General features: G+C 36.3%; 1 protein-coding gene across 1 annotated transcript in view; it reads right to left on the reverse strand.

Moving 5' to 3' along the window:
• Nucleotides 1-12,515, reverse strand: part of TTC6 (tetratricopeptide repeat domain 6) — a 160,962-nt gene that overhangs the window by 20,415 nt on the left and 128,032 nt on the right. The window contains exons 22-26 of the mRNA XM_074365615.1: nucleotides 11,424-11,558; nucleotides 10,051-10,200; nucleotides 9,358-9,498; nucleotides 7,769-7,882; nucleotides 4,522-4,641 (exon numbers count right to left, since the gene is read on the reverse strand). Coding sequence (XP_074221716.1) covers nucleotides 4,522-4,641; nucleotides 7,769-7,882; nucleotides 9,358-9,498; nucleotides 10,051-10,200; nucleotides 11,424-11,558 — 660 coding nt within the window. The remainder of the gene's footprint in view (nucleotides 1-4,521; nucleotides 4,642-7,768; nucleotides 7,883-9,357; nucleotides 9,499-10,050; nucleotides 10,201-11,423; nucleotides 11,559-12,515) is intronic.

Below are 12,515 nucleotides of genomic sequence, written 5' to 3' on the forward strand. Positions count from 1 at the left end.
TACCTTTGCAATCCACACTTCAGGAGAAAAGTTAAGTATCATTTGGTCCAGGGACCCTAGAGGCTTTCTGAGAGGGAGCAACGGAAACTCTAACCGCAAGATCTGAAGTCGGGGAAGTCAGCTGGGATGGACCTGAATGGCACTGGGGAAGAGGCTGTTTAAGGGAATTAAAAGTGCTAAGTTGGCCAGAGATCCCTGCCACTGTGGCCCCCAAACATGGTCCTCTATTAGGCACCAGGGTCTGAAGCTCAAAAGCTTTTCAAAGCCCTATAAAAACAACTGAATCCTGAAGCAAAGTAAGAACATCACTAAACTGAAATTAATAAAATATTTAAATAAATAGCTACATATCAAAGGATCATGTCAACTGCAATGAGATGTGTGCGTGTGTATGAGATATGAGATACAGACTGAATTCAATGTTTGCCATAATGTGAGAAGGAACCTTCCAAAAGTAAGAGTTCAAGACCTATGAAGGAATGAAAACAGCTCTGCTTTTTCCCAGAGGACAGCTTCAGCAGGCATCTTCTTGGGCAGTTCTCGTTGGGAGCTCCCTTGACCACGCTAGACTGTGGAGAGTACTTGTATCTCCCCTGGAGTGACAAAAGGAAATCCTTCCAGACTCCCTTCCCATTTCCCTGAGGCTGGGATGAGGGCCCTTGACAGCCTTAAAGGACAAGTGTCAGAGTTCTGGTTTCTGCCCAGCTAGAGAGGACCCAACCATAACGACAGCCTCCTTCTCCTCCCATCTCCTTCCCCTCCCCCTCCCCCTACCACAAACCTTCCTTGCCGGTAGGAGGGAGAGGAAGCTGGCTGTTTTATGGGGTAGAATAAGTCTGGGGCTAATACTGGGGGTGGAAGCGGGAGCAGCAGGTCAAACCGAGCGCTCCACGGCCCTGCAGGAGGGGAGAGTATTAGTCTACGGAGCAGCCTGAGAATATGGACTCCCCACTTAGATTCCTGAAGCGTAATTTTGATACCAAATGGAATTATTTGGAAGAAAAGAAAAAATGTATTGTCTAATCAAATATAACCTAACCAAAATACTACTCACAATGCTTACACTTCTCCTTACCTCTGAGTTCCACTCTCTACAGTCAATCATTTTTATACCTTGCTGTTATTTCTTCACTATTTACCTTCAAATGTCTAAATAACATGAGTATCGTATCATGTTTAACTTCAACGTAGGATAGAATTTAGCTATCTTACTCTATCACTCCATACACCTCCTCTTCTCCCACCATCCCTACATTATACCTGTGACAATGTGTTTTTTAACTCTCTACTTTTCTTCCTTCAAGAAAGCGTAGGATCTTTGATCACCCATTCATATTTAACTTTGAGGCACTAAAATCTGGAAAGGTAGTTTGTGGTGTCTAAGCATCTCTTCTCTGCTATCTTTAACTTTGTAGAATTATAGCTTTTTTATTCTTTTATGTTTTCTTGGTTTTCAAGAGGACAAAGAAATAAACAAATATTCTCAATCCAACAAGTTTAACCATTGACTTCCTAAACAATGCTGGTCTAAAGGATGCACACTACTTCCTGATCAAGGTGTTCTTATGAAGATCACACAACTATCAATTAACTAGTATGTTTTCATCTCTCATCCCACTACCTCTCTGCTAGTTAATTATTCCCAATAAAAATTTTTCCCTGCATATGTTTGAAGACTCTGCTCTCTCTCAGTTCTCCATTGAGTCCTCCTATTATTCAGTCGTATATTCCTTCATTGGTCTTCCTCAGCCACCATCTCTTTTTTTAATTTTTCAAATTAATTTCTAAATTTACACAAAGAAAAATTTTTTGGCTTTTAATTACAGGTATATCTTGTTTTCTTGTGCTTCACAGACACTGCGTGTGTTACAAATCGAAGGTTTATGGCAAGCCTGCTTCAAGCAAGTCCGTGGGCACCATTTTTCCCAATAGCATTTGCTCACTTCAGTCTCTGTGTCACCTTTTGGTGATTCTTGCAATATTTCAAACTTTTTCATTATTATTGTATTTGTTATGGTAATCTGTGATCATCAGTGATCTTTGATTTTACTGTTGTAAAAAGGTTGTGACAACGCTCAGATGATGGTTAGCATTTTTTATCAATAAATTCTTTTTCATTAAGATATGTACATTGTTAGACATAATGTTCTTACAAACTTATAGGCTGTAGCATCATGTAAACACAACCTTTATATACAGTGGGAAACCCCAAAATTTGCGTGAGTCATGTTATTGCAGTATCTCCAAGGCAAGCCCGTAGTGTGTGCATGGCGTATTTTTCTAGCCTTTTTATTTTTACTTATCTACATCACTATAGGTAAAGTGTGTGTCTCGCAGCCAGCATATTGTTGACACTTTTTTAAGATTCCAATTCAACACTCTCACTAGTTTAATTGGCGTGTTGACCATTTCCACTCAGTGTAACTACTGATGAGGCTGGATTTGGGTCTGCCATTTTATTTGTTTTCTGCTGATCTCCTCTGTTTTCTGTTCCTTTCTTTTCTTTTTCCAAAATTATTTTGGATTGTTTAAATTTTTCAATATTCCATTTTAATTAATGTACACTCTTTCTGACTGAGGAAGTCACATTTGAGCAGAAACCTGAAATGAAAGGAGGACATATGCAGATAGATGGGAAGAGTGTTCTATGCACAGGGAATAGCTTGCGTGAGGACCCTGAAGCAGGAAGGAAGCCTGGCATTTCCCAGGAATGGCAGAACCTGAGTGGAGAAAAGAAGACTGTGGACAAGGAAGTCAGATCAGTGAGCAGCAGTCATATCATGCAGGGTCGTGGTCGGCCTCATCGAGAGTTAGATTTTATCCTAAGTGTGATGGGAAGCCATTGGAGGGTTCTGAGCAGAGGAATAACTTGCTCTGCTCCGGCTGCTGTGTGGAGAACAGCAGGCAGAGGGACAAGAGCAGAAGCAGAGAGGCCAGTGAGGAAGCTACGGCAGTCGTCCAGGGAGAGACGGCTGAGGCCTGAATGAGGAGGAGGGCAGTAGCAAAAATGAAAAACGACTGAATTCAAAATATGTTTTGGTGGTAGAGCTGACTGGCCTTGCTCATGATTTAGATGTAGGGTGTGAGGAGGCGGGGGGGGGGGTCCAAGAATGAGTCAGGAATGATCACCACCAGACCATGAGCTCCTCAAGGACTGGAAATCTTTTGTCTCCATATCTTAAAAGCCAGTGTCAGTGCCTTGCCTTGTCTGAAAGAACATGGGATTTGGAGTCAAGTGAGACCTGAGTTCAAATATTGCCCAGTACTTCCTAGCTAAAAGAGTTTATTTAACCTCTTTCGAATATCAGCTTCCTCATCTATAAGCTACAGTTATAAATTGTGCGGCATTGTGGAGAACCTGGTATGTAGCACCTATGGAATGAGTAGAGTTAATGTTGTTAAGTACAAAATAAACATTTTCTAGGTAGATAAAGCAGGCCCTGCAGTTAATTCTCCAACAGCTGAGGTCTTTTGCTTCCAACTCGCATTTTCCTCAATTTCTCCTCCCAACACTGTTGCCCAGAGTTCCATAGATTTTTTTTGCCTACTCCAAACAAAGTTCTTTAGCTTCCCCTACCTGAGCGAATTTCGACTGGTACATCTCAAAACCAAAATCTTAGGGAGTTCAACTCTTGAAATTACATTTCACCATAGTGTAAATTGCCTATAATAAGGTTTCTCAGACATTTCCTTAATGATGGGACAGAATCTCAGAAGATGACTCCAGAAGTTGAAAAATAATACAAGCTATCTCTGGAGGTGAAAAAATAGGAAGCACTTGGCTACATAGTGTTCTGTTGTGGTTCCCGAGAGACAAAGAAGCAAAGCTGCTATCACTGCACTGTGAACTTCAAGTTGCTATTTAATTTTTGCCTGTCTCTCTTAATCTCAATTCCGAAGTTAACTCAAAATAGACAATACAGACTATAAAAATGAGAATGGTGAATTTTGTTTAATTATTCTATAAAGTGATACACCTGAAACCACCTGTGTCTTTTCTGTATGTTGCAGTGTCTGTCTTCTACTGCAGTTCCGAGTATCTGTTCCCACTAACTCAAAAGCCTATTCCCGGTAGCCTAGTCTGAGCTGCTATTTTGTGAAGCAAACAAATTCATTTTGATATATTTTCAATGTGGAATGAAGAAAACTGTAAATGAGAAAGAGCACTGAGTAGCAAAGTAAACGGTTTATAAATCATTTTATCTGCCAAATAATTGAGTTTGGTCTATAGCTAAGACACTCCCTTTGAGGGAGATGATAATTTTGATATTTCATCAGTTCAGACTTTTTTTTTTTTAACATACTGGCCATTTACCTGTAATAAAAGACAAAGTGAAAATGCACATTTTTTGCAAAGATTCCATTATTCATTCAAAGCATTTCAACACAATTCTTGCTCAAGTTGAATTATTATTCATTAATATTGCCATTTGATATCGAGAAAAACTTTTTCACTGGTTTTCAGAAGTGAACATGCAAGATCAAGTGGGTTCCTTTTTACAAATAAACAGGAAGGTTTACCTCCAATGCAAAGCTGAACTGCCCCAGTTCTACGTAGATTAGTCCACGATTAATGAGGGTGTTTAATGTCACAGTTTCTCCAGCATCAAGAAGAAGCACAATTCCATAATCTGTTAATGCCTAAAAATAAAATCATCACTTACAACCTAGAGTCCACTCTTTAGAGCCTTACTGCATGGGCCATGGGCAAATGAGTTTACACCCAAGCTAGGACCTCACAATTAGTTCCTTAATGTGACTTAAAATTTATGGCCAAACATAATCCCTGTTAGGTTTAAAGGGTCCCCTTATCTAAACACTATGGACGTTGCTACTTTCTGACAAGTGCTGTGCGCTGTGCTTGCACTTCACGTGCTATTTGTGAAACGGCCTCAGCATTTTTATCGTGTGTGGATTGAAGGTGGTGTGCAACACCCTTCCCCAACTCAGCAGTTTCACTAAGTGTCTGTTGACACTAAAGCTGAGTACTCGTTACCTTCTGACATTTAATTTCTTTTTAGTGTTTTATTGTTTTCCTCACAGAAACTTAAATATCATGGAGGCAGAGATAATCCACTTTGTTCACCACTGTAAAGCCAGTAACTGGCACCGTGCCTGCACATACTTGGCATTTGATTAATTTCTGTTAAATGAATAAATCATAAAGCAATGAAAACAGAGATTATAAAATTAACAAGCACTTGTTGGAAAATTACTTCAATACTTTTATTTTTAAAAAGATACTTGTCTAAGATGAGAATCAAGTCAGAGGACCGTTCTCTCTTTCTTTTTTTTTTTTTTTTTCCTAACATTCACTGAATGACAAGGTTTTACTGGTCATCTGCTCTGTACCACATTTGTGTTGGAGCTGAATCTCTTAACTCATTTTCCTACTGAACATTTTGTCCAAAAGAGCCATATGGTTTCATCAGAAAAGGGCCAAATCATATATGCCTGTAGCACATGCTAACTGAAAATGCAAATAAATAGTATTTTACCATTTGTTTATTGATTCTACTCTAATGTTTTATGATTGGGCACTCAAGTGTCTGAAAGAATTGTACAATTAACTATAAATAAACATTACCAGGACTGTAAAAATAATTTGTAATTCTTGTGAAACAAACAAAACAAAACTAGAATGTTAGCAATTTTCCTTTCACAGACTCACAGGTTATAAAACCTGTATATGTACCAAGGTGCCTTAGAGATCCACTGAGCAGCTGATTATGTGACACGAGGAAACAACGGCTAGGAAATGAGATTTCACAAAGGTCACAATGAGCAGGCTTTGTATCATGCCTCTGTTATTATTGTCAACCTTTCAGCCTTAAGAAAGTTACTTAACCCTAAGCTTCAGTTTCCTCTTCCACAAAAATGGAATATTGATGTTGTTGTAAAAGTCCACTTTAAAATATTGTGATTGTGTGTTGGCAAAGGATTTAGCCCAGTGCCTGTCACACATTAAGTCCTAAATGAGTGGTAACTGTTACTCTTTTTATTAATATAAGGTGGTAGGAACCAGAATTCACTTTTTCTTGGTTTTTAATGGAACCGTATCTCGGGAGGATACCTAAGTGGGTTTTCTGCAGAAAGTTACTTGGGTTTCCTCAGTCTAGTGATGCCAGGAATGCTGAAAAACAGGTGGAGGGGGTCAAAAAGGAAGAGGTGTCACTGTAAAATGGCATCCAGTCCACATGCTGGAGGTCAGATGGTTTTACAAAGCCACCTAATGACTATTAACCAGAAGCAAACAAACCTGTGAACACCAATACAGGTCTCGATTCCCTGTGTAACTTGGATGTGTTTCTAACCTCTCCCTACTTCCACTTCCTCATCTGTAAAATGAGTCCATTGGATGAAAAGCATTGGGTACCTGGCAGATCTAAAATAGCCAATATGTTCCTATTCTAGTTAGGGCTCTATTTGCGTAGTTTTTTGTTTTTCCTTATTCATAGGCCACTGGCTCTGCCACGTATCAGAGATAACAAAGTGGTGGTTCCCTGCCCCCACCTAGACCATTGTTTACCATTCAGGGTTACCCAGAAAAGGCAGGAATGGGGGTGGGGAGGGAGTTGTCAAAGATACCTGCTGTGCAGGTTACTCTGATAAATGATCCTTTAATTAGGTCCTAGAATGGTAACAACAGCCTGTGTTAAAAAAAAAATTAGTTATTCATTTGTCAACATCTTTGGAGGAAACCTGATAATCTGGTTACCAGGAAGTCTACATCCTCGTAGACAGAAACAATGTTTCTCAACTTCTTCCTTCCAGAGCAAATAAATCACTAAACTTTTAAATGTTTTAAACAGATTTAACTTTCCAAGTTTCAAAGAAATTGAGGCAGTGTGTCCAGAACAGCAGGTACATGAGGTAGACTTTCAGAAGAATGCTTCATTGACAATGGAAGTGGATAGAAACAAGGAGGGGGAGAAAAGTGGACCCCAGATAGAGAAGCAAGAGGATGGGACAGAACACTAAGAAACTACAGACTTTGGGGGGGCGGGTAGGGGGTGGGTACAGCTCAGTGGTAGAGCACATGCTTAGCATCACGAGGTTCTGGGTTCAATCCCCAGTACAAAAAAAAGGAAGGAAGGAAGGAAGGAAGGAAGGAAAGAAATTACAGACCTGCCCTCTAGTGAGGAATCCTGATTGGAAAAGGACAAAAGGACAAGGGGACAGTGGAGAGGGTTAAGACTAAAAAATATAAAAGAGGGCTTGCACAGGTATCAGGGCAAATAGAGGGAAAAAAAAAAAAACAAAAAAACAGTTTGCTGTAGCCATCAGTTGGGCCTTCAAAATGTACAGGCAATACTGGTCACTGATCCCCGGAGCTGGAAACCATCACTCATGCAACTCCCTGCTGCATCTGTGGTCTGAGCAGTATTAAACAAAATACCCCCACAAACTGTTATAGCTAATGTTGAGATTTTTAAGTAAACAATATTGCTAGTGATCACTGCTTTAAAATTCTGCACACAATTTCTCAGTAGAAACATTTTCTCAAATGTCAATTATGTAATGTATTTTAATTTATATAGCTTTTAAATGCTTATATAAGCATTGTAAAATTAATTTTTCATTTGACATTGCAGAGGAGCACAAACAAATTAAATATTCTTTGAAATGGTTCTTTGGTTTCTCAAATTTTGTGTATTTCCACAGCAATTATTTTTCAAAATTATAACTGAAATAATAAGAAAATACACATGCTTTAAATATGTTTACAAATGCTTTAAAGTGTTATTTACCAAGATGGTCATCTTACCATTCGAAGTTCACTTATCTTGGTGTAACATAATGCTCTGTTATAAAATGCTATATAACTAGTTTTGTTCATGTTGATAGCTGTAGTTAAATCTGTAATTGCTAGTTTGTAAGTCTATAAAGGAAAACATAATTAAGTGAGAAGGGTTAATCATAATGGACTGAAATTTAGTTGTAAAACAAATTCTTGATTCTATTAGAGTTTTGGGAATACTCATTTAACCATTCTGTGTATCATCTGTGAAATTAAGACAATCAAGCTAATCTTCCATAGAATTAATTAAGAAGATCCCTTGGTAGGAAATGTTATTATAGTTTCTCTTACCTTCAAATAAAATTCAATATATAAACAACTTTAATTTAGATGATTATCTGATTGCCACTGCTGTTATACAGCAAGGAAAAAAATTAAATGTCTTATTGGTTAAAGAGAAGCAAGCCATATTTATTCAGCAAACATGCACCAGAACTTGCTTCTGTCGCTAGTACTGTCATATCACATAATCGTCATGCTTTCTACCCATGTTCTCTTTTGCTTCTCTTTGATGCTTCTCTGATATCTTAGATCATCCATTTCTATAGATAGAAATTTTCATGGAATTAACAGGTAATGCAAGATCTTACCTTTTCTTTAAGGTATTATTTGCAAAATATTTCATACGAAATAGCTACAAAGAAAGGTTAGAAAAGAAACATAGGAGAAAAAAAAGTATTCCATGAAGTATCAGATAGCAGTGGTGCTGCTCACACCCCTTGACCCAGTAATTTTTTTAGGAATCTGTCATCAACTCAAGCAATGATTTTATTTTCAGTGTGTATAACTGTATTATTTAAAATAATAAAATAATAAAAAATTTCAATAAACAAGTTTATACTGTATAGCACAGGGAATTATATTCAATATCTTGTAGTAACTTATAGTGAAAAGAATATGAAAATGAATATATGTATATTCATGTATGACTGAAACATTGTGCTGTACACCAGAAATTGACACAACATTGTAAACTGACTATACCTCAATAAAAAAAACAGAAAAAAAATTCAAACAATCCAAAGGCCCAGCAAAAAGTGGTTAAAAATAAACTATGGTTAAAAAAATATTATGCAGTCATTAAAAATTGTATCATCAAAAATTAAATGTAATAAGCAGGGCATTACACAAATTGTATAAGTAGCATAATCCCAATTTTGGAAAGTATATACTATTAGGGAAAAAGACTAAATGCAAATACATCAAAATGCTCCCAGGAATTGCCATTTGATGGTGGGACAATCAGTGATTTTAATCTTCTCCTTTATTCCTCTCTGTATTTTCCAAATTCTCTACAATCAATATATACTATCATCTTAATAAAAATAATCAGTGTTATTTAAATGTAAATGTCAAAAATATCACTATTTTATGAACAATTATGAATTAAAATCCCTTTCGATGTACTGTCAAGGTGTGCCATCTTGTACACAGTTTTGCCTTCATACCATGGCAATTCTCCTCTCACAGAGAAAAAAGGGAAGTGAGTCCCTGTTTGGCATCTGAGCATCTATCCACTCTAAAATGGCAGTGAACAAGGTAGGAGATTGCCTTACCTTGTTGTAGTATTTCAGAACTCCTCTGCAGATATAGGCATGCACACTCCGAGGGTAAATTTTGATGGCTTCATTACAATTCAAGATTGCTTTTGAGTATCTACCTTTCAAGCCATAGAAGGCTACTCGGCTTAAATATGCCTTTTCAGAGAAAGAGAGGAGGAAAGCAGGAGTAAACATTTTAGTAAAGGCATCAATTCTACCAAAATGTATGACAGTTTAAACAAATCCATGCCACCTAAAGATGGCTTAAAATACATACTTTTTCCCTACTCTTTTTTATTAAAAAATCTCAAACACACAGAATAATTGAAATAGTACAACGAACATCCATTTGACTATCACCTGGATTCAATCGTTATTAACATTTTGCAATACCTGTTTTATCTATTTTTTCTTAACTATCTGAAAATAAGTTGTAGACATCATAAAACTTCATCCCAAGTCTTCCAGTATGTGTCTCCTGTGAAGAAGACATTCTCCTACATAACCATATTACCACTGTGTATATAAGAAAATTAATAGCACTCCCCTAAAATCATATAATATTTAGTCCAAATTCAAATTTAAAATAGCTGAAAAGTAGGCATAAGTGATAAGTGTTGCTAACTAATAACAATAACATTTAAAGAGTTAATCATTTTAGCAAATTTAACACACTTTCCAAACCACTGAAATTATTTATTTAATTACCTGGTAATGTTTTGGATTGAGGGTAATCGCACGATTAAAATCCAGGATTGAGCTATCTTTGTGGAGTTTTACTTTACAAAGCCCACGTTGATAAAAGCCTTCTGCAAAATCAGGATTTGCTTTCACAGCTTTTGTAAAAGAATCAACCGCCTAGAAGAGCATAGTGTTAAAAAGCAAATTACTTAGTAAGTAGAATATATTAATTTAAAATGTAAATAAATTACAGTATGTAGTTATTGCTGAACAGCTTTCATTCTATTTTTTCACCATTTTAAAATACATTTCTCCCAGTGAACCTTGTGGACCAAAAAAATATTTATGAACAAGCCAGATTTATTAACATAATATACAGATTCCCTTATTCCCAGAATAACATCTACATAATCCATGTGGTTGGATTACAGTACTTTGGGAGGTATACTTCTTATCATTATTCTTTACATTGTGTTTCTTCAAAGAAATCACAATTAGTACATTTATTTTCCATGCAAGCCAACAGATACCTAGTTATGAAATTTCAAAACAATGGAACTCCAAACATTTTTCCAATATTGTAAAGCAAAATGAGGTTTCTCTGGTTGTCAAAAAGGGCTAAAAACATGAAAGAGATTTGTAATTAATCTTATATTTATTGGAATTTCTTAATGGAACAACTAATGAAGTGCAATTATTTTTTAAGGTTATGAAGATGCAAGTTTCAGACACTGTCCGCCCCGATGAATATAAGGACTGGAATGGTGTGTGTGTGTGTGTGTGTGTGTGTGTGTGTGTGTGTTTGTATGGAGCTGTAATATAATCTAAGTAGTGACTAGAAAATATCAATTAATTTACATATTTATCATATCATTGACAATTTTGAAATGGAGAGTTGTGTAAAACAGTCAAATGCTGAATAAATACATAATAATTGAACCAACTAGCTTTCAGTGAGTCTGGCCATCTAAACAGTCAGTTTTATTCTGATTTGAATTGTTCAGTTGTCACTAAGAGAAATCAAACAATATCCTAATCAGTTTCCATTCATTCTACATTACATTGAAGCAATTTAAAGTACTTTTAATTTAATAAGTACATTTATATTAATATGATGAAATTATTTTGTTAGAATAATTTATTACAGTTAGATTTATTGTTTTGGTGGAAAACACACATTAGTCTTTAGAATATTGTTGACAAGCAAGTATCAATAAAATGTGAATAAATGAAACAATGTAGTAGGTATTGCAGTATCAGACTGACTTTAGCAAGCCAAGCTTTGTAAGAGGGTTTGGTCTAATCTATCACTGTTTAAGTAGACCTCAGAAATGGAACTGAAGGCAAGGAAACAATTTCTAAAATAAAAAATAACCTATGCTCCTAAATGCACAAATTACCATTTGTAAGTTGCCTTCCTCCATGTAACAAAGTCCCAAGTGATATAGACAGTCTGCTGAAGCTTCTATGGCATTTGGTCCTTTCTCAGAATGAGAAAACATATCCAGTGCCTTTTTGAACATTCTCATGGCTTCCTATAATGATTTTTTTTTAAAGAGAGAGGGAAAGGAATGTTTCTTTCTTATATTTATTTAACATGACAGCTTTAAGTGTTAAAATGAATCCTGAGCACACAGCTCTACTCTCATTTCACACGAGGACACGGCAACCAGCTAAAGACACTGAGAAGAGAACCCAGGTGGGGCATCTGATCACAGCAAGACCCACCCGGGGGCCTGTGCTGCAAGTAGGTACTAAGCAGGCTTACACACGTGGACTTTTGGAACTATAATTTCTAAATTCTAAAGGCTATTTTCCTGTAGTCTTAAATCAGACTGAAATTTATAGACTAGTTTATGACCAGTTTCCAAGCAATACTCCTGAAGGGAATACTGGACGGCTATTAGGCTGTAAAAGTTCTCCAATGACAGTATCTGAGATAGTTTTAATCAAACTTTATTATGTCCTGCTATGCTCTTAAGGGGGGGTTCCACTGACACTAGCAAATAAGGTAACATCAAAAAATTACTCATTTATAGATAAACAGCAAAGTTGTACTGTATAGCACAGAGAACTATATTCAGTATCTTGTAATAGCCTGTAACAAAAAAGAATATGAAAAGGAATATACATATGTATAACTGAATCCCTATGTCACACACCAGAAATTAACACAACATTGTAAACTGGCTATACATCAATAAAAATAAATAAATAAATAAATAAATAAATAAATAAATAACCCATTTAAACTATTCTATCAAAATGGTTGAAACTCATTAGTGAAAAAAAATGTCAATTTTCCAGACAGAAACACCTTTTCATAACTAGCTACTCAGTGTATCTATACGGAAATACAAATACTTATGAATCTTTAGCCCATTTTCTCAATTATATTAAACTGCTAAAGAAACAGTGAGGTTTAACTTAGACATGCTAAGTGTCCTTTGTGCCCACCAAGTTTATGCCACATGGTTACAGCCCACTTCAAC

This window comes from Camelus bactrianus, chromosome 6 (assembly GCF_048773025.1).
Source record: "Camelus bactrianus isolate YW-2024 breed Bactrian camel chromosome 6, ASM4877302v1, whole genome shotgun sequence".
Classification (NCBI taxonomy): Eukaryota; Metazoa; Chordata; class Mammalia; order Artiodactyla; family Camelidae; genus Camelus; species Camelus bactrianus.